This window comes from Entamoeba invadens, assembly GCF_000330505.1.
Source record: "Entamoeba invadens IP1 unplaced genomic scaffold scaff_1105074724911, whole genome shotgun sequence".
Classification (NCBI taxonomy): Eukaryota; Evosea; order Mastigamoebida; family Endamoebidae; genus Entamoeba; species Entamoeba invadens.
The window spans coordinates 24,227-43,641 of record NW_004440265.1 but is presented as its reverse complement, the minus strand read 5'-3'; the positions used below and the strand labels follow the sequence as shown (position 1 = coordinate 43,641).

General features: G+C 30.8%; 5 protein-coding genes across 5 annotated transcripts; 1 reads left to right on the top strand and 4 right to left on the bottom strand.

The window, feature by feature from the left end:
- Nucleotides 1-2,834: 2,834 nt before the first annotated feature.
- EIN_357250 (serine/threonine protein kinase HT1, putative) lies at nt 2,835-3,872 on the bottom strand (the record flags this gene model as incomplete). The annotated part of the gene is made up of 1 exon (XM_004255645.1): nt 2,835-3,872. The coding sequence occupies one exon, from the start codon at nt 3,870-3,872 to the stop codon at nt 2,835-2,837; it is 1,038 nt and encodes a 345-aa protein (XP_004255693.1).
- Nucleotides 3,873-4,753: 881 nt separating this feature from the next.
- EIN_357240 (hypothetical protein) lies at nt 4,754-6,825 on the bottom strand (the record flags this gene model as incomplete). The annotated part of the gene is made up of 2 exons (XM_004255644.1): nt 4,754-6,135; nt 6,186-6,825. The coding sequence occupies 2 exons, from the start codon at nt 6,823-6,825 to the stop codon at nt 4,754-4,756; spliced, it is 2,022 nt and encodes a 673-aa protein (XP_004255692.1).
- Nucleotides 6,826-6,937: 112 nt separating this feature from the next.
- Nucleotides 6,938-7,563, bottom strand: EIN_357230 (hypothetical protein; the record flags this gene model as incomplete). The annotated part of the gene is made up of 2 exons (XM_004255643.1): nt 6,938-7,430; nt 7,541-7,563. The coding sequence occupies 2 exons, from the start codon at nt 7,561-7,563 to the stop codon at nt 6,938-6,940; spliced, it is 516 nt and encodes a 171-aa protein (XP_004255691.1).
- Nucleotides 7,564-7,701: 138 nt separating this feature from the next.
- On the bottom strand, nt 7,702-8,707 carry EIN_357220 (hypothetical protein; the record flags this gene model as incomplete). The annotated part of the gene is made up of 3 exons (XM_004255642.1): nt 7,702-8,114; nt 8,162-8,629; nt 8,659-8,707. The coding sequence occupies 3 exons, from the start codon at nt 8,705-8,707 to the stop codon at nt 7,702-7,704; spliced, it is 930 nt and encodes a 309-aa protein (XP_004255690.1).
- Nucleotides 8,708-18,221: 9,514 nt separating this feature from the next.
- EIN_357210 (hypothetical protein) lies at nt 18,222-18,661 on the top strand (the record flags this gene model as incomplete). Its single annotated transcript, XM_004255641.1, has 2 exons — nt 18,222-18,344; nt 18,368-18,661. The coding sequence occupies 2 exons, from the start codon at nt 18,222-18,224 to the stop codon at nt 18,659-18,661; spliced, it is 417 nt and encodes a 138-aa protein (XP_004255689.1).
- Between the last annotated feature and the right edge of the window lie 754 nt (nt 18,662-19,415).

Sequence of the window (19,415 nt, the reverse complement as noted above, 5' to 3'; positions counted from 1 at the left end):
GAAACTTCTTTACAAGAAGACAAATGATTTTTAGTTGTAATTTTGTGAATCAGTTTTTCGACATCAAATGTTATTTTCTTTCTTCCCCTCTTTAATACCTTTATTGGTTCTCCATTCTTTAAACATTTTGCGATTCTTGCAACTTTTTGGGAGACATTTTGAACAACTTTTCAATTTCTGAAAAGTGTTTTCCACTTTGCAAAGCTAATGCAATCAGCTCGTATTTATTCATTCGATGTTTTTAGTTTATTATTATTTTTATAGACAGTTTTTTTTTTTAACAATAAACTTTGGCTTTATATTTGGTTTGGTTGTAAATTCTATAATATTTTATAAATAAAACTATAATAATAATAATTTATTTTAATATTTGACAATTAAAATGTATTTTTTGGATTTTTTTTTGTTTGTTATAATAACTTACTATTTCAAATGAAATATCAAAATTATGATTTGTTTTCGTTTGTCTAACATATTTTTTAAAATTGTACTTTTGGGACAAAAATAAGACTCAAAACTTTCTTAAATTTTTCAGTCTTAAAAAGAGAAACTTTTATTCGAAAAAACAATTTTATATTTTTTTTCCTTCTTATTTTATTGAACTTTTTCTTCAAAAAAGCATTTTTGCCCAAAATATTATTTATTAAGAAAAAATGATTTGCATAAAATCCTGAGTATTTAGCAAAAATGAAAAAAAAACCAAATCCGAATTTTGTTTTCCAGTTTAATAAGTTTGTCTTGCTACTCCGATGTTGTTACAGTTATAATAAAGATTTTTCTACTCATTACTAGTGTCTGTGAAAAAAGTGGTCGATTATATTTCAGACCTAAAGTTGAAATTGCATTATAATAGTTGTAAAAATTTGGTGTCTAATCTCTTGCTGTATGTCGACAATGTGAAAACTGCTGAAAGATGCCTTTTCAAACAATAGCAAATTTATATGTAGATTATTTTTAGATTTTTTTCTCATTTTTATATTTATAGGGAAAAAAACGCATTTTTTGCGTCTAGTGCATTTTGCCCAAGAAAAAAAATACTATTGGCCGGTTAATACAAAAACGAAGTTCAAAAAAAAGAAATAATTGAACGTTTTTATCATCAAAAAGAACAAAAAAATTCTTTTTTGTTCCGTAAGGGCTCTATTTATTTTAACGGTTCTGTGGCTCACCTATATTTATCATTTTATAATAATTTATTTTTTAATTGTCTTTTTTGACACGAAATCAAAAAGTTAGGTATAATAATTTATTTACTATACTCTGGTTTAAAATTAAAATCATTTTATATAAATTTAAATTATTTGAAATTTGATAATTCAATTCAAAAATTATTATGAATGAGGTAATGATGTTTTTGAATGAGATTTAAATAAAATTAATTATAAAAACAAATAAACTCCATTAACATACAATGGAAACCGATTTAACAGCACTCTCAGAACTCTGCACAAACGCAGCAAAAACAGTGTCAGACTTCCACAAATTAAAAAAGGAATACAACTTTGTTGACGACAAGTCACTCGACATTACACAACGCATTAAAAATGCAGAGATACACTTCAACAGACTTGATGGAATATTCGAGAGAAAGAAGAACATCACAACTTCACTCAACATGATTGTCACCAATTTAAATAACACATCCAACAAAATCAAAAGTGAAACAAGTCTGTATTCAACTGAGAGTGACAACGAGAAGTTGTATGAAATATTTAATATCAAAATTGCACTTTATGAAGAAAAATGCAATATAGACACAAAACCACTTAAAGATACAGACCAGATATATAAAATTGAACAAATTAAAAACTCTAAAGTTGATCAAATTACGAAATCAGAGAAATTCATCAATTCAATAAAAAAAGAAGACGATGAAGAAGAAGAGACAATGAAGCGTGAACACATCACACTTGAAGAGAAAGCTGGTCTTGAGAAATTGACGGGGTACAAATTAGGAAGTGTTGTTTTTGACCCAGACAAAGACGACTGGTCAACAGACACTTCGGTGTTTATTGATAAAGTTATGAACAACAACTTGTGCTTTTTGATTGAAGACACAAATCACAACAAGTTTGGTGGCGTGTTTACTGGATATATAAATGAGGTTGGCGCTTATCTCAATGGTGGCGATTCGTACATCTTTTCACTTGTGAGAAATGGCATTCTGAATCCAAAAAAGTTTGGTAAGACTAGAAAATACAGTGATGGTGAATTTTTTCTATATTCTCAAAACGATCAAAGTCTATTTTTATTTGGTTATAGTGGTGATATATGTGTGTACAAGAAAGGTGAAAACGGAAGTTTTTGCAACAACCCACAACGCACTTACACCGCCAAACAAAATGAGTTGGCTGATAACAAATTTTTCACTCCAAAGAGTGTTGTTGTTTTCCAACTTAACTGACATATTTGTCGCATTCTCTTGTTTTATTTTAAATTTTACAAAACATTAAACACGAAAATGTCATTCATGTAATTTGGTACTTCACTACAACTTAGATTAATGTACATGAAAAATTAAAAAAATATAGTCAAACCTTGACAATTTAAAATTTTTGATTAGTTTTTTGAAGTTAATAATAAAAATAAAACATGCAACAAGAAAACAAGGGAAATCAATGTTCATTCGGAAATTGTGACATTCACATTGTTGTTCCTGTTAAAATCGCCGAATTACAAACACCAAAACTTGTTTTTCTATCAGGTTGTAATTTTACATTATCATTTTTATGTCGTTAGTAGACTAACTTACAACAAATTTTTAGTGTTTTTAAAATAACCAATTTTTGAATATCAAAAACATTAAAGAGTAAAAAGATAATTAAAATGTGATATTAGTAAAAAAAATTAACAATAGTTGTAGAATCGATTCTTTTACTCATATCTTGTGCCCAACACTTTTGAATGACATCAAAAAGTTCTTGAGGTATATTTTCTTTCTTTTTAACTCGTTTGCCGTTAATAACAAACTCTGCTATTTTCCATGGAAATCTGAACTGATGTTTTGTGTATGCCTGACACCACCCAATACATTCATACATAGTCACTCCAAATGAGTAAATATCTGCTGGTTTCTTATATTTGTCCTTTTTAAGTATTTCAGGTGCCATATAGACTGGAGTTCCAATACCTTTAGTGAAAGTCATATTAGTCATTAACATGTTTACATTTCTACTACTTTCAAAGTCAGTCGGTTTTGCATTTACTTTGTCATTAACATTTGGTGATATTACAAGAATATTGTCTGGTTTGATGTCTCTGTGTAATATCTCATTATCATGTAAATACGATATACCACGTAATGCATTTAACATTATTTTAACACGCATTTTCATGTCGATGGCATCAGTTTTTTTTCTCTTTTTAATCAAGTCTTGTAACGACCCGTACTCTGCAAATTCAGTGACCATACAAATATTAGTTGGTATGAACACTGCGCCATAAAAGTGGACGATATACTCACATCGGAATTTGTCTAACACATTTACCTCATTTTCAAACTCCATCATTGCATTGTCATCTTCTTTACTGTTTTTTATTTTCTTAGTTGCAACTGTATTATTTTTGAATGTTCCTTTATACACAATACCAAAGGAACCTTCCCCAATTTGACTTAATTCTTCAATTTCTCTGTAGTTCAATTTTGTTGATTGTTCTGTGGTTACATTAACAGTTACATTTGTTGTGATTTGTTGTCCGCTTGTAATATCAAGTGCAATAACTGCTATTTTATCATTAATATGACATGAACACAGTGGCGCGATAAATAAACCAAACCCACAAGCTTCACCTTTGTGGAGTGTAACAAGAGAATGTTCACTTCTAATAGTGTAATAATCGCACCCGTTCATTACACTAAGCTGCACTTTCATGTTGTGTTTTGATATATTACCAATACATATCAAATCCCTTGTCTCTTTGTCAACTAAAATTCATCGTTTTCTAAATCAAATTTCAAAATTTTTTTGTTGGTACAAAGAGAATCATACAAAGGAGTTATCGAGATATAAGATCGCTTTATATTAAATGTACACACGTTCTTATCAACTTTGTGTAGAATACGCTTTTGATGTATTTTGATTGTCAGATATAAGTAAATGAATACAAATAATATTATGATAAAAAAGATGGCAATTTATATCCCAATTACAACACCATATTTGGTATTAGAAACACAACTCTCGCCATCATCCGATACTTTGTAACTCCCTTTACAAGCAGTGCACTTCGAGTTATATGCCGAAATACAATGCAATATCGTGTGATATTAAACACAACTCCCTTTCACTAAGACTTCGTCAATTTTACACGATAAACACGCTACACTATTTTCACATGTTGCACAACTCTCTTTACAATTAATACAACGCCCATTTTGTAAATAATAAGACTCATTACAAAGTACACACCCTTCGAGATTTGACTTCAAACAATTTGTTGGTGTTGTGTTTAATGAACATATTTTGTTTGTTTCATTTGCAATTTTGAAGTACCCATTTTTACATGACAAACATGTATTTTTATTTAAACACATATCACACGACTCATCACACACATCACAGTCTTTCTCTGATTTGTAATACCCAACTTTGCAAATAGCACACCCTCCACCAGTCGGTAATGTCACTTCACACCTCTTTTCCAATTCACCAAGTGTTTGGCATTTCATAAACAAGTCTAAAAAGTATCCACTATGACATGAAATACAATATGTTGCATTGTAGCAACTTATACAGTCATTCGTGCATTTCTCTCAACCATTTTTGTTCAGGTAATACCCACTTGGACATCGTTGACATCCTTTGTTATTTCTTGTCAAACAGTCGATTTCTTCTTGTGATTTTAGTTTATTTTTCTTGTTAATTACTGACACATTTTGTGTCTTGACTTTATTGAGATCATCAAATTGTTCAGCACACACCCCAACTTTCATGTTGAAGCCGTCTTGGCACTCAATACATTTTGTGGTATTAAGTGAGTAGTATTTGCAGTGCAACTCAACATCTGTTTTTGTGCAGAAGTCGTACTTGCCTTCAATGTTATTAGTGTCAACTTGATAATATCCGGCTTTACATTGTGCACATCCATTTTTACTTATACGTTCACAATTGACCTGTTCCTTGTTAACACACCGATTAGCGCTGTACATCAAGTAATTTAATTTGCATATTTGACACTTTCTTCCAACACACAGGTCACAATTTTCAGTCTCACATTTCGAACACCTTCCTTTGCTAATTTCAAAGTCGTTTTCTTTGCATTGAACACACAGTCCATCGACAACTGAATTACATTGTGTATCGGTGGTGCACGCCATCTGTTCTATATCAAGTATTGTTGAATCACCGCACTTCAAAAACTTGTTTTGAGTTGTGCAAACTGCATTTGATCCACTACAACTGTCACACGTGTTTTGATTTGTCAAATACGTTCCTAATTTGCAACCAAAAGCAACACCATTTCTCACCAACCCATACACACTCTGTTGTTCACACACACCACCGTAGTTCAGAATATTATCATCATCACATGTAATACACGTCGAAACACCCTTCTCTGATTTCTGGTATTTACAATGTTCTATTTGTGATGTACATTTTGAGTTGATCGATATTTGGTCTGAACAGTCACACGAAGTTAAAGTCGGTGATTCACAACCACCAGATGAAACACATTTTGAGTTGGAAACAAAGAAAGTGTCACTGCAGTCCAGACAATTTTCTTTGTTTGATAAAATGTCACAGTTAATATCATTCTTAACACACTTTGGGGTGCCTGTTGTGTTGTCATAATATTCATTTGGTTGGCACAATTCACATTTTGTGCCATTAAAAACGTGAGGGTAGATACAAGCAGTGCAATTTGCTTTGCCAACAGATATTGTATCACAAGTGTTACAATTGTCAATTGTGTTGTAACACTTTATGCATGTTGTTTCACTGAACTTATATTCGCCAATCGGACAGCTTTCACAACCACCACTTTTCTGAATAAACGGATCTTTACACGCCAAACACTTCTTTGTATCAGATGAACACGTGTTGCAATTTGTTATTGTCGCACACGCAACACATTTGCCAGATGCATCGTCAGGATAGAACCCATTTGCACACACTTTGCACTTTCTTGAAAAGTCTGGTGAACAGGTGATGCATTTTGTGTCAAATAGTTTACAAGTAACACACACTTTTCCTGGCGGATCAGTAAAGACGTGGTTTGTAGTACAGCCTGTGCAGACACCAGTTGATGTGTTGCATTGCCCAGTACAACTTGCATCACAGAGAGTGAATGTTTCACGTTGTTTGGATACATCCCACTCTGACATATTGCACACTCTCTCTTATCATCAACACACTCAACACAATTTGTGTCAAAAGTGTTGTACGTGACACACTTATTTGTGATTGGTGATGTTGGCACATACCCACTTTGGCACCCAGCACACACTCCAGTTGTTGTGTCACACTTTCCACCACATGTTACATCACAACTCTGACACTTGTAGTCGCCTGATGTCTTCGGGTAATACCCCGTGTTGCATTGTTTGCACTTCCTTGTTGGGTCTGATGCGCATGTGATGCAATTAGCGTCAAATGTCGAACAGCTCTCGCATTGGTCAGTATTTGTGCTCTGAAACACGTAATTTGTAACACATTGATTGCAAATCCCACTCGTTGGGTCACATGCACCAGATACACAGTGCAACCCACACCCAACACACTTCCCACTTGTTGTGTTTGGACGAAGACCGCTTCTACATGTTGTACAAACACGACTTGAGTCAACAGAACACGTCTCACAATTTAAATCAAAAGTGGAACACATTTCGCATCGTATTGACATCGGTTTTGTAACAACAAAATTTAGCGTTGAACACTTTTTACAGTTACCATTTGTAGTGTCACAATCAGCACACGTTGAATCACAATTTACAAAATTAGTCGCCATTTTGTTGTGCAGATGGATACATTTGAATCTTGCAATTTACACAAGTGCGGGTGTTGTTTGTTGCACAGTTTATAGAACTTGTGTCAAAATATGTGCATTCTTGACAAATTGTTTGCTGCGGTTTATGAGGAACATAACCACTCACACATTTAGTACAAATTCCACTTGTTCCATCACAGTTGTCCAAACAGGTTGAATCACATTTGATGCAAGTCCCGTTACTTGCGGGTCTGTACTTATTGACACAAGTCAGACACTTTCTCTCTCCGTTTTCTTTACACGTCTGACAATTCGGGTCAAATGTTTGACAAGACTCACATATTAAAGACTGTTTATCAAGTTTTAAAACATAACCAAGTTTGCACGAAGTACAATACCCGTATACTTGATCACATTTGTTACCACATGTATCATCACATTGTTGACATGTAAATGGTGAATTGGTTTGTGGGTAATAACCAGCTTTACATTTGTTGCATTTTCTTGTTGTTTTTGAGCAGGTTTCACAATATGAATCAAAATCAGAACATAAACCACACGTTATTTCTAAAGGTGTTGTTATTGTGTAATTGTCACCACATGTCTGACATACTCCAGTATATGTGTTACACACATTCAATTCACAAGTCAGAAAACATTTAGTACATTTGTAAGTCAAGGAAGATGGATAATACCCAATTTGACACTCATAACATTTTTAAGATAATTTGAATCACATGTTTTAAAATTCAAGTCAAAAGTAGAACACAAATTTTATTCGACTGTTTTGGGGTTTTGGAACACATAGTTTTGCTGGCATTGTATACACTCTGAACTTGTTGTGGAACACAAAGAACAAGTGTTGGGACATGTTGTACAAACTCCATCTTTGAGATAAAACCCAGTATTACATGCCAAACAACCATCAGAAGTACAAGAAGAACATCCTACTCCACATGCAATGCATTGATATTCAAAATATTGTTGTTCATTATTCCAAACTTGTTTCCCATAAAAACTTTCTAAACACGTACCTTCTTTACACCCATTACTGTAACAAGTCGAACACCCATTACATTGATTACAAATACCATTTTTGAAATTATAACCTTGTTGACATTTGTGGCAATTGTTTTCATAATAATACGGATAATTGCTTGAGCACTGATAGCAAACGCCCGCATTTCCTTTTGATTTACTTACTCCATTGTCACAATTCTGAACTATACAATACCCATTTGTGTCAACCATATTTTTGTTGTGGCGCCACACCACCAATACTGCCCTGTTGTCAAAATGTTTGCACATTGAACGATATTGCTGTTAGTCGTGTCATACATGGGGCTATACCCATTTTCACATTGTTTGCAACTCATTTTGCCACTCATACAACTTGAGCAATATTTGTTATAATAACCTTCACAGTTAACTCCTCCACTTTTTAAATTGGAAGTGTTGTTTTTTGATGTTTTCATAAAATCATTTAATAAGAAAAATTCGGATTTTCCAACAATTTTTTTAACCAACTGGTCGGTCTTCTTTTTATTAAAAAGCTGGGTGTTATTCAAAGAAACCCATATTGAAGCCAAATCTTTTGGAATATCGATTACTAAAAGAAAGATTGAGGTACACGAAATTTTGACATTTTGTAAATGATTACCAAAAAGACTAGCGACCCATTTGTGTAAAAAACAAAAGAAGACTCATAGTGTTCTATTTCCTCTTGAAAACAGTGTAACATGAAACCTTTCCAACACCAGTCAAGGGAAAGAGCATACATAATAAATATGAAAATATAAAACATATAAATATTTTTTAGTTTAATCATAGTTTTTGTTTTTTATCAATATTTTAATAACATTTGCATTTTAAATTTTTGTGTTTGATTAAAATGTTATAAATATTTTAAAATAAGTTAATTGTCTTCTAAATTATTTTGTCAAAACATCAAATTAAATGTCTCTAAATGTTTTTGTAACATTTTATTAAATAAATATTGTTACTGTCAAAAGCGTCTATTTGTTGTGATTATAATTGTCTAACGAGTCTAATTGTCGCGCAATTGGCCAATCATTTTGGTGTACAACAATTAAATATTTTGTTTTCGAATCTGTAACTTTTGTTGAATTAACTATTCCAGAAATTTCTAAAAATGTCTTCTCAACATAATCTTATTCATTTTGAGTGTATTTTAGAGAGAAAATTGCAAAAACGCTTTAAACTTTTTACAACCATGGTAAAAATTAATACGTTCAAAAAGATGGTTCGTGAAAAGATACTTGTCCAGAAAAACACAGAAAGGTGACCGGATTTGTAAAAATATATATAAATACGTCAAGATTTTGGAAAAAACACTTCTTCAAATATTATCAATTTTTCAATTTGAGTTGTTGACTAAAATATTCGAACAGATTTAACCTTACAATGGTGTTATTAAAACAAAATAAATAACATTTTTTTTGACAAACTTAAATGCCGCTTTTGTAATTATAAATATCGTTTTCAAAAATCATGTAAAACAAAAAAACAATAATACATTTGCAAATTATATTGAAAACTAAAGTCTTAACATTTGTTAACCAAATATCACCAAATACAGGACACATCATATCACATTTAGTATATAAGCAACATAATGATAATATTTCATGGAAGTAATATTAAAGATATATTCAACAAAGAAAAAAGGTGTCGATATACATGTTTATTTTTGGGAAAAATAGAAGTCGGGTGTAATGTAAACCATTCCTAGAAATATTTGATCCTTCTGTAATAGACTTCAGTGAAGATTTTACTTTTAAAATGGAAGATATGATTATTTTATATACAAACAATGTAGGGAAATTGTTTAAGGAACAAGATGGAATTTTTTGAATTGTACAGAATTTGATGCCTTTGTTGGATTGTTACTGTTTCAAGGTGTCACAAATGACAATAGAAAAGTCTTGTTTTTTGTATAGTAGGCACAGCAACCCCTTTTACAGAGCAGTGATGAGCGAACAACGTTTAAAAATATTGTTGAGTGCGTTAAGGTTCGATACAAACGCGTCAGAACTAATTAAGATCGTATGACGAAACGTGTTATTACTACCCCGAACCCGGAAAGAATCGAAAAAAGATAATCGAGTCCAAACCAACCAAAAAAACAAATCCCAACATTTTCTCAAACATCCAACTTTTATACTGTTTTTGAAAAAAAGTGGTTTACTTATATCTGAAAAAAATATTGAAATTGTTGCATCAACACGGAATTTGGAGAAAGATGATTTCAGTGATTTTGGAGAAAACGATTCTGTGTGCAAAAGTAATAGCGATTATTAAAAGATGTTGTTGATGTTGAATTTGTAAAAGAAGCACAAAAACAAAATACTGAAACTGATAATAAGTCGTATACTGATATAACAAATTTTGATAGAATAAAAAGATTATTTGATTGTTTTTCTAAAAACCTGGCTAGTGGCTATATAAATAAAAAAGTATCTGGTACTGTTTGCAGTGATGAACAATTAGTCGACTATTTCGGTCATTGAAGATTTAGGCAGTATCTTCCTTCCAAACCAGGCAAATTTGGGTTAAAATTGTGGCTCATGGTAGACAACTATAAAGGGATGGTAATAAACGCAAAACCATTTTTAGGAAAATATGGTGGAAATGAAGAAAAAGAAATAGAAAAATTGTTGAAGCTTTGATTTTTCCGTTTTATGGAACTAATATGACTCTTTATATAAACAATTTATTTACAACTGTTGATATTGCTCTTGAATTAAAAAACGAGATATTGATGTTGTGGGAACTTGTAGAAAAAAAAACGAATAATCGTCACAAAAAAATTCAAAGAAAAACAATGTCACAAAAGTTTTTTGGCTTTAAATTTAGTCAAAATATGCAAACTGGTAATAAGAAATACTCCATTTGAAATTGTCATGTTGAATTATTATGATAAACCAAATAAAGCTGTTACATTTTTGTCGACCAAAAAAACTTATTATTTTAAATAAAAGAAGTGGTTCATTTGAAATTCAAATAAGTTATAACAAAAACATGGGAGGAGTCGATTCGGTTCGACATAATGGTAAAACAGTATTCTTGTATAAGAGGTACGAAAAAGTGGCCTTTGGCAATGTTTTTTTAACATTGTGGATATATGTGTTTTAAATGCACGTTGTTATATAAACAAAACGATCAAAAGAGAAAAATTCTTGATTGATTTGAGTATAATGTTGTGTCAGTCACACGTCAAAACAAGAGCTAAAAGTACCTAAAGAATCGAACAATCTGTCATACTTAGTCACATTTTCAGTGAAAATGTAATTATATATTTTGATGTTAATAATACAATATGTATAGTTAAAGCGGCTGTACTTTTATGTCAAGCTCCGTCATTAGTGAACACTACGTTGGAACTTATACCAATTGAGCAAAAAAAGTTGAATCAATAAGAAAAAAGTCACTATGTACAAAACTTGAAAAGTTGGGAACATGTAAACTTTGTAGTGGCCAATGTAAATCGAGAATTTAAAGTGATTGCTATTTTTACTGTTAACCGGTGTGTCCTTTACATTCCGTTTTTGTTTGTATTGATTGTGCAAATAAATTAGTCATAAATAAAATATAGTTTATTATTTCCAATTTTGAGTTTTTGGGATTAATTTTATATTGATAATTAAAAATAAAAAATAAATTACCAAAAAACAAATATTGAAAATAAATGATATTTAAATTACACAAACACCATCGTAAGGTTAAAGATATTCTTCTTTATTCATTTGATCTAAAAACATTATATAAAAACAAAAAATGTATTTGCAGGGACTCGAATACAAATATCCACCTTAGAATGGTAATATTTTGCCCTTAGAATACAAATGCTTCTATAACAAGATATTATTATTTATAATAATTAAAATATTATTATTTATCAACATATAATAAAAGTCACTAAATCATTCTTGTTGTTATGTTGAAATGAATAAGAACAAACCAAAAATAATAACAAAAAGATATATATGACAAACACAAAAGAAAGTAATACAGAAGGCTGAAAAATCACTTGACAAAGAAAAAAGGGATGACAAAATTTTATTTTTAATTTTCAGAGTAATTATTATTGGGGTTTGAGAACCAACATTAGGGTATTTTGTTTCCATGTCTCATATTGAAAAATGCATTATTTTTACCATATATTTGGTTTTGCTATATGTTGTAATATGTATAATAATTATAACGGTTATGCTTGACCTAAAAAACATGAAAATTATTTGGAAAAATAAGATAAAGAGAATTAAAATCCGATAAAAACTATTGTTTTCAACTCTTTTTTGGTAATTAGTATACTTCTTTCCCCACAAATACTGGATTTTTATAACTTTTTAGTAAATGTTTCAATTAAAAAATCAGTTTTAATGTCAAGCCCTTCGACGCTGCCTTCAAATCCATTGTCAACCATTGGAGTTCATATTGTTGTATCGACAAAGCTTGTCGAATTGGTGTCTCCTCAATTCATAGCCGAACATCCTGAGTTTGAAAAGGTGTTCAAAATTCCCAGAAAGAAAAGTGGAGTGAAAGACCATACTGTTATGGAGAGGAACATTATGAAAGCCACAGAAGAAATAAAAACCAAAGCAATAAAAAAGACACAAATTTCAGAAAAAGATGTTTTGAATGCCAAAAAATGTCCTCTTGTGTTTTGCCAACGATCCATTCTTTTTTAAATTGGCATCGAGAAGAGAGCAAGTCGGTATGATTGTGTGCACTTTGAGAGGTGAAAAAATTTTGACATTACGAGCACTTGCCGTGCTTTTCGGAATACACCCCAGTCTGTGAGTTCGGATCTCAAAGAGCTTAACAAAGACAACAACCACATAAATAGAGAACCAGGAAGACCTTTTTTGTTCGATCAAAAAACAGTTACAATTGCAAAATGTTTATTGATTACTGTTCCCAACAAAAGTTGGCTATGACTCTCTCTTCCTTCGACAAATTGGTTCAGAAAATAAACAACCGCACATTCAACAAAGAAACTGTAAGAAAGTGGGCGCTCCGAGTTTTCAACTTGAAAACTGTCGAAGGAAAACCAAAGGATTTGGGGAGAATCACAATCAATCCTTGTGATATTGTCAATAACTATCTGGAAATGTCCCAATTCAATGGCACCGACATCTGACTGGTATTTAACGTCGATGAAATTGGTTTCCAGGATATCTGTGATAAAAAGGTGGTCAAGATTCTAGTTCCCGCTGACGTCGACGAGAAAAACATCAAAATAGGAGTTGAAAGATCAGGGAAACGTTCGACAATAATTTGCATAATATGCCTTGATGGTGCAGTCGTATGCCTCGGAATTGTCGTCGCCAATAAGACTGTTTATACTGAGCTCCTTTCCAAATACACAAACGCTTCATTTTATACAAGCAGCACCGGCTTTGTCACAAAGGATATTTTTATGGAATGGATGACCACGACTGTTATTCCTTTTATAGAGTGCAAGAGACTACTGTCAAAACTTCCCGCAACTGCACCTTCATTGATAACAATTGATGGATTTAGTGGGCACAATTTTAAGGAGTTGAAGAGTCTTCTTTTGATATATCACATTCATCTTCACAAGTACACGTCGCACTGCTCTCACTTGGTGCAGCCTCTCGATTTGTGTTTATTTGGTTCGTGGGAAAAAATGGCCAGAAGAGACTCTTTTCTTTAAAACTGCTGTAAGTGTCTCTGAGCTTCCTCATATACAGCATCCCACTTCTGTGTTGGATAATGGACAAATTGGCGAAAGTACGGCCGAGCATATGGGTAGAAGTAGCACACTTGACGTAACAGGAGCAATGAAAGAGTTGGTCAGTGCATTTTTTTGTGGACAACAATATTTCAAATGACGCCATTAAAGACTCAAACACAAGGGCAGCTTCTGGCCAACGCCTCAAAAACTCGTTATCCAAAATTATCAACTATTTGGATACCTCCGCATCACATGAAGTTGTAATTGCGTCTTTTCGCCGAGCAGGTATGGTTTCAAGATTGACCAACAACAGATTTGTTTTTTATATTGACATCAAATCTGCCAGTCGTCTCGTTGAAGAGTTTAGTGCGTTTTTCCAAGCCAATGTGTTTTCAAATGTGGCAATAACCAGAAGACTCTCTGCTCCACCCAATGAAATTGAGACCGTTTCGATATCTGATTTAGAAAGAGAGAGAAAAAGAGCACCAGAAACTTCGGTTTTTGTCAGGCATATCAACCATTTAGCCCAACAAATCGAATTTTCAGGTAACTTAGAGCAACCCATTTCCATTTTAAAAACTCAAATTGCCCATATTTGCGAGGACTTCCATGTATTATACCATGGAGATCACTAAGTCTATGGCAGTCCTGTTGACGCGCTTCAACAGAGTCTCGAGCCTTTCACACTCACAATTGGCGAATTGGAGGAGATCCAGAATTGAATTGTTTGAAAAGACATTTCTTAATCGAGTTCAGTTCCATTTTTGTTTTTGGAAAAAAAATAAGCGCCGTTTTTAGTCTTTGTCAAGTAATTTCTAATAATTAAAATAGAATAAGTGGTAATTCCCGAAAAAAAATAAACCCAAAACAGCTAACCAAAAATTATTAAAGAATGGGGAGAAAGTAACACCAGGGGAGAAAGCCACACCACATTTTTTCACATGAAAATTGTTTATTTTTTCGGGAATTTTTTAATGGAATTTTTCTTTGAATTTTTCTTCCCGAAAATTGACTTGAATTATATACTGAAAAAATGTGGTGTTACTTTCTCTCCATACTGTATTTAAGAATTTTGGCCAATCATCTTTCTGTCAATCAATTTATTCTTTGTCAAGTAATTATTCTGCCTCCTGTAACCTTTCTAAAAGATGAAGAGATTGTATAAATTAACATAAAACGTCACTCAATGAGTCCGATATACAAGAATTGGACATAAAAAGAGAGCTAAACACTTGACAAGTCAATTCGAAATTGCTTGGAAAAATGCAAAACAATAACTAAATCCCAAATTGTTGCGAGTGATGATCCGATTGAATGCAAAGCCTACGTTAATCGCAGTAATTCCAAGACTTATTTATGATGTCATTTTGTTCATCCCCATATTTGTACATAGTGTTATGATCAACTTTGATACTAAATGGAACGACGTGGACATTTCAGAATCATCATGACCAACAAACAAATCGCCGTGTTGTTATCTTGGCAGTACCAAAAAATGGACGAGTGAAATGTTTAATCTGTTTGTGGCGATTGCTGCACTCATTTTTTCGGCGTGTTGACATTACTTCACTTATATTACAACTGTTGTTGGTTTGAAAATACGGTTATTGCAATATATGAAAGGATATTTGCTATGAATGCAAAATTGGTTTACAACGTGACATGGTCAGATTTTGAATATGATGTCTGTTGATTTAAACACAGTGAATGATATGTGTTTCACAAATCCATTTGTTGTGGTCGTGTACTTTGAAAGTTAATTAAAGTTATTATTTATTTTGTATATTGTTCACGAGAAAGTAACTTTTTACTTAAAATTTGTTTTTTTTAAATAATTGTTTAACTTTCAGCTGTCAAATTCAAAAATTTTGTGATCTATTTGCTTTCTTTTTTTACTCATGGGTAATTTATAAAGATGTTACCCAATTAAAATGAAATATAATCAAAACATTTTGTTGTCACTTACTTCATATTAAGATCATAAAAAACTTAATGAGGTATTTTTTTCAAAACTGATTTCTTGTTGTGGATTTGTAATTTATGAATTATCAGTAGTTACTGTGTAAATATGTTTTGTGTTCCAGTGAAATACATAAATTATATACATCAAAGCAATGGAAGTAATTGCAATTGATGTATTGAATATAGAAAAATATACAATCAAAAAGTTTTTTATTTTTTTTATGTTAAATGAGTTCCATTTAACACTTAATTGGCAAAAAAGACATATTTTTGCCCGCCTTTTTGATTTTTTCTTATAGAACTTTAAATGATCTTTTAATTTACAACATACACTATATTTACTATAATTGAACTATAAAAAAATAATATTAAGGTATTAAATAATTTTATAATATTTTTAATAGTCGTAATAAAAAACCTTCAATTATAAAAAAAATACATTTTCATAATAAATGTAAAAGACAAAGTCCACGACAACATGAATGAACTCTCTGACGCTGCTAAAGCCATTTTACGGCTTAATGACACGTTCGATGACATGTCGAATGGTATTTATTTGCAGACAGTTTTGGGTAAAAAAGAAAAATAATTTGTGGTTGAAGCGAAACAAAGAATATTAAACAGTCTGAGTCGTGATTTTCAAACAACAGTAAAGAAAGCCTTAGTTTAATGTGGCTTTACGGACTCAACAGGTTGCACAATTTGAAATTATAACGATTTGTGGGAATAATAACTTAAAGGGGAGAATGCAACAAATGCAGCAAATTTCAGGATTATTTGAACGTGTAAAATCGGGCGGACAAAAAGGTGTCTGTTTCGACTTCAACCGCCATTCAATTTTTTAAGCTAAGACTAGTTTAATTTTATAGGTTTTTTACTATTTTATTTAAATTTTTATAAAACATTATATTTTCGAATGGTTTTGTTATTCTTGAACATCATTTCCCAAAAACGCATTTTGTATAACTTTTAAGTGAAGAGAAAATGATGTTTATTCTTGTTGTTTTTTGTTTGATATTATCATTGTGAATTGATTTATTTTTTAAAACTTCGAATAAAAAAACATTTGTATAACCATAAGTTAATTGAGTGAATCAAATTAATTGTTGAAGTTTTTTTTAAAAATAAAGAAAATAATATATGTATATCACAACCGCCTCAACACATAAATTTAAAAACATTTTTTTACAATTCAAATTATGTTATAAACCACCATTCTCAGGTCAAAGTCAACTTAGAGAAAAATCATTTAATTTTTTTAAATAAGCTGAGAATCAAATTTGTTGTTAATAAGAATTTTAATAAAAAAAAGATTAGTTGAAATTTAACTTTAAAGTAATATTTTGAGAATTATAATTTAAAAATAAATTCATTTTAAAAAAAAATTCAATAATTATCCAAATTGTTTATTTATTTTTGTAAGTTAGTGTGGTGATAAATTTATTATGCGAGATAATGAATTAACCAAATTTTTAATATTCGAATGTTAACATTTTTAACAACGAATTATGTTTTATGTTTGTCAATTTACACACAATCAACTTAAATGTGATGTAAAAATAACTCAGATTGTTGGATTTATTAATAGAGATGTAATCATGACATTTGTTTTGTTGTTCCAGTTGTTTAATTTTAAAATGTTATTATAATTAATGAAAATAGTTATTATTTGTCATAATGTTTATTATATAGAACAAAGGCTCTTTAAAACGAATGTAAAAAAGATAAAAAAAATCAATTCAAATGATTACAGATACCTGAAAAAACGACCGGCAAACTATAAAAATGGTTTCTAAAAACTATTTAATAGTTTTTTTAATGCAAAATTTGAAAAAACAGGACAAAAAACTAAAAACTATAATATACTATAAATTTATGGTTTGCCGGTCGGTTTTTCTGTGCCGGACTATTTTTCGGGTATCTGTATCTTGTTTGTTATAAATATATGATATTAATATTAATAATAATATTAATATTAAAAAATATTTTCAATATTTCTAATTTTTAAATTACCAGTTAAATATTAATAAAAAATAAAAAAAACAACAAAACGTCATTTCAATGTTAATATAAAAAAGGCTTTTGTAAATCGATATATATTATAGTAAACACATTTAAAATCATTAAACATACTTTTATTAATTTAATCATAAAATCAACATCGTGTTTTGTTTTAAATAAACAATTTATTTGTATTTTTAATAAAAAAATTGACTGTTATTTTATTTTGAATAAAAATTAATAATTAGAATAATTATACATTATAACATTGTTTGTAAATTTGAAAAAAATAAAAATATGATTATAATTAAATGTTGTTTGGAGTTAGTTTTTGAATAGTGAATACAGACAATTTGTGCGCATTCAATGCATTATAAACCTAAAAAAATCAAAAAAACGCATAAAAGATCCAGTGTGTTTGTATTTCAACGTTGTATTAATAAATTATCGTATTTTTTATCGTAAAGAAACACATAGATTAAAAAATAACGAACAATTTTATATTTAAGCACAAATTTCATATTCAATCACAATGAAATGCAAGGTTGTTTTTTCTTCTTTATTTTACAACATATAATATTATACCATATAACAATGTATAATCAAACAGATGCCGGCTTGGATTCAAGTCGGCAAAAGGCCCCCGTGTCCCCAGTCCCCCCGATCCCCCGAATCCCCCAGTCCCGAGTCCGAATGTAGCAAACAGTTTGTTGTCAAGATATCCCAATGTCTGGTTGATGGACTCACATCAGTCAGATTAATGCAAGAAGTTGGAGAAGCGTCAAATCTCGGGTTAAATTACAACGAATCAAAGTACTTCTTTTTGGAGATCAACAAGGAAATTACCAAACTTGCCGTATTGACATTGAGAAAACAACCAAAAGGGAATTAAACCAGAGTGAAACAAATTTCGCTCATTCCCACCTACATGTCAGGAGTATTCTTTGCACACAACGACAGCATGAATTATTTGAGGAAGAAGTTGATTGGAAAACAACAGTGTGTTTGGGGAAAGATGTCTTCTGTAGACTTTGTTCAAAAAGTTGTTAAGCAGTTTTGTGGGAATTAAAACACATTGCTCTTCTCTTGTATGACAGACAAGTTAGGCGAATTTGTGAAAGAGAAGGCGGAAATGAGACTGAAGTCAATTTCTATGTTACTGCCTATTAACAGATGTATGAACCCAAGATACAATTTGGAAATAAAATAGGACTACTTTTGGTGTCACTCCCACTCGATAACAAAAACTTGAAAATGCGATTTAATTACGATTAAAAGAAGACTTGAGACAGCAAAGAACTCAATGGAGGCGTATGATTATTATGTCGTTCAGAATGTCATTGGGATATTCTTCAATTGGATACAAGCTTTAGGAATCAAAACTGTTGATAAAAAAAGAAAAGTAACACTCAATGTAACAACTGACTTGGATTTAAAGACGCCTTAAATTTGGGTCTAAGGTTGATGACGTCATCCCAAAAAGCTGTAAAACTTTCGAAAAATCGTTTGATGAACACAGAGAAGCTGTAATTCATGTTATTATCATTTTTTTATATTGTTGGAAATATAAAACATTTTTCTTTTTAATTATAAAATTTATCAAATAATTTTAACATTTTTACTTGATAAATGTCAACAAATTTTAATAATTTTTATATAAAATATCAAAAAATAAACTCAACAGCAAACATATATTCCAACTTGTCTTATCACTAATTATTAATTCTTTATCATATAATAATAATTGTAATCAAAGAAAATATTTATATTCTTCAAATATAAAATTTAAAATTGAATATGAAAC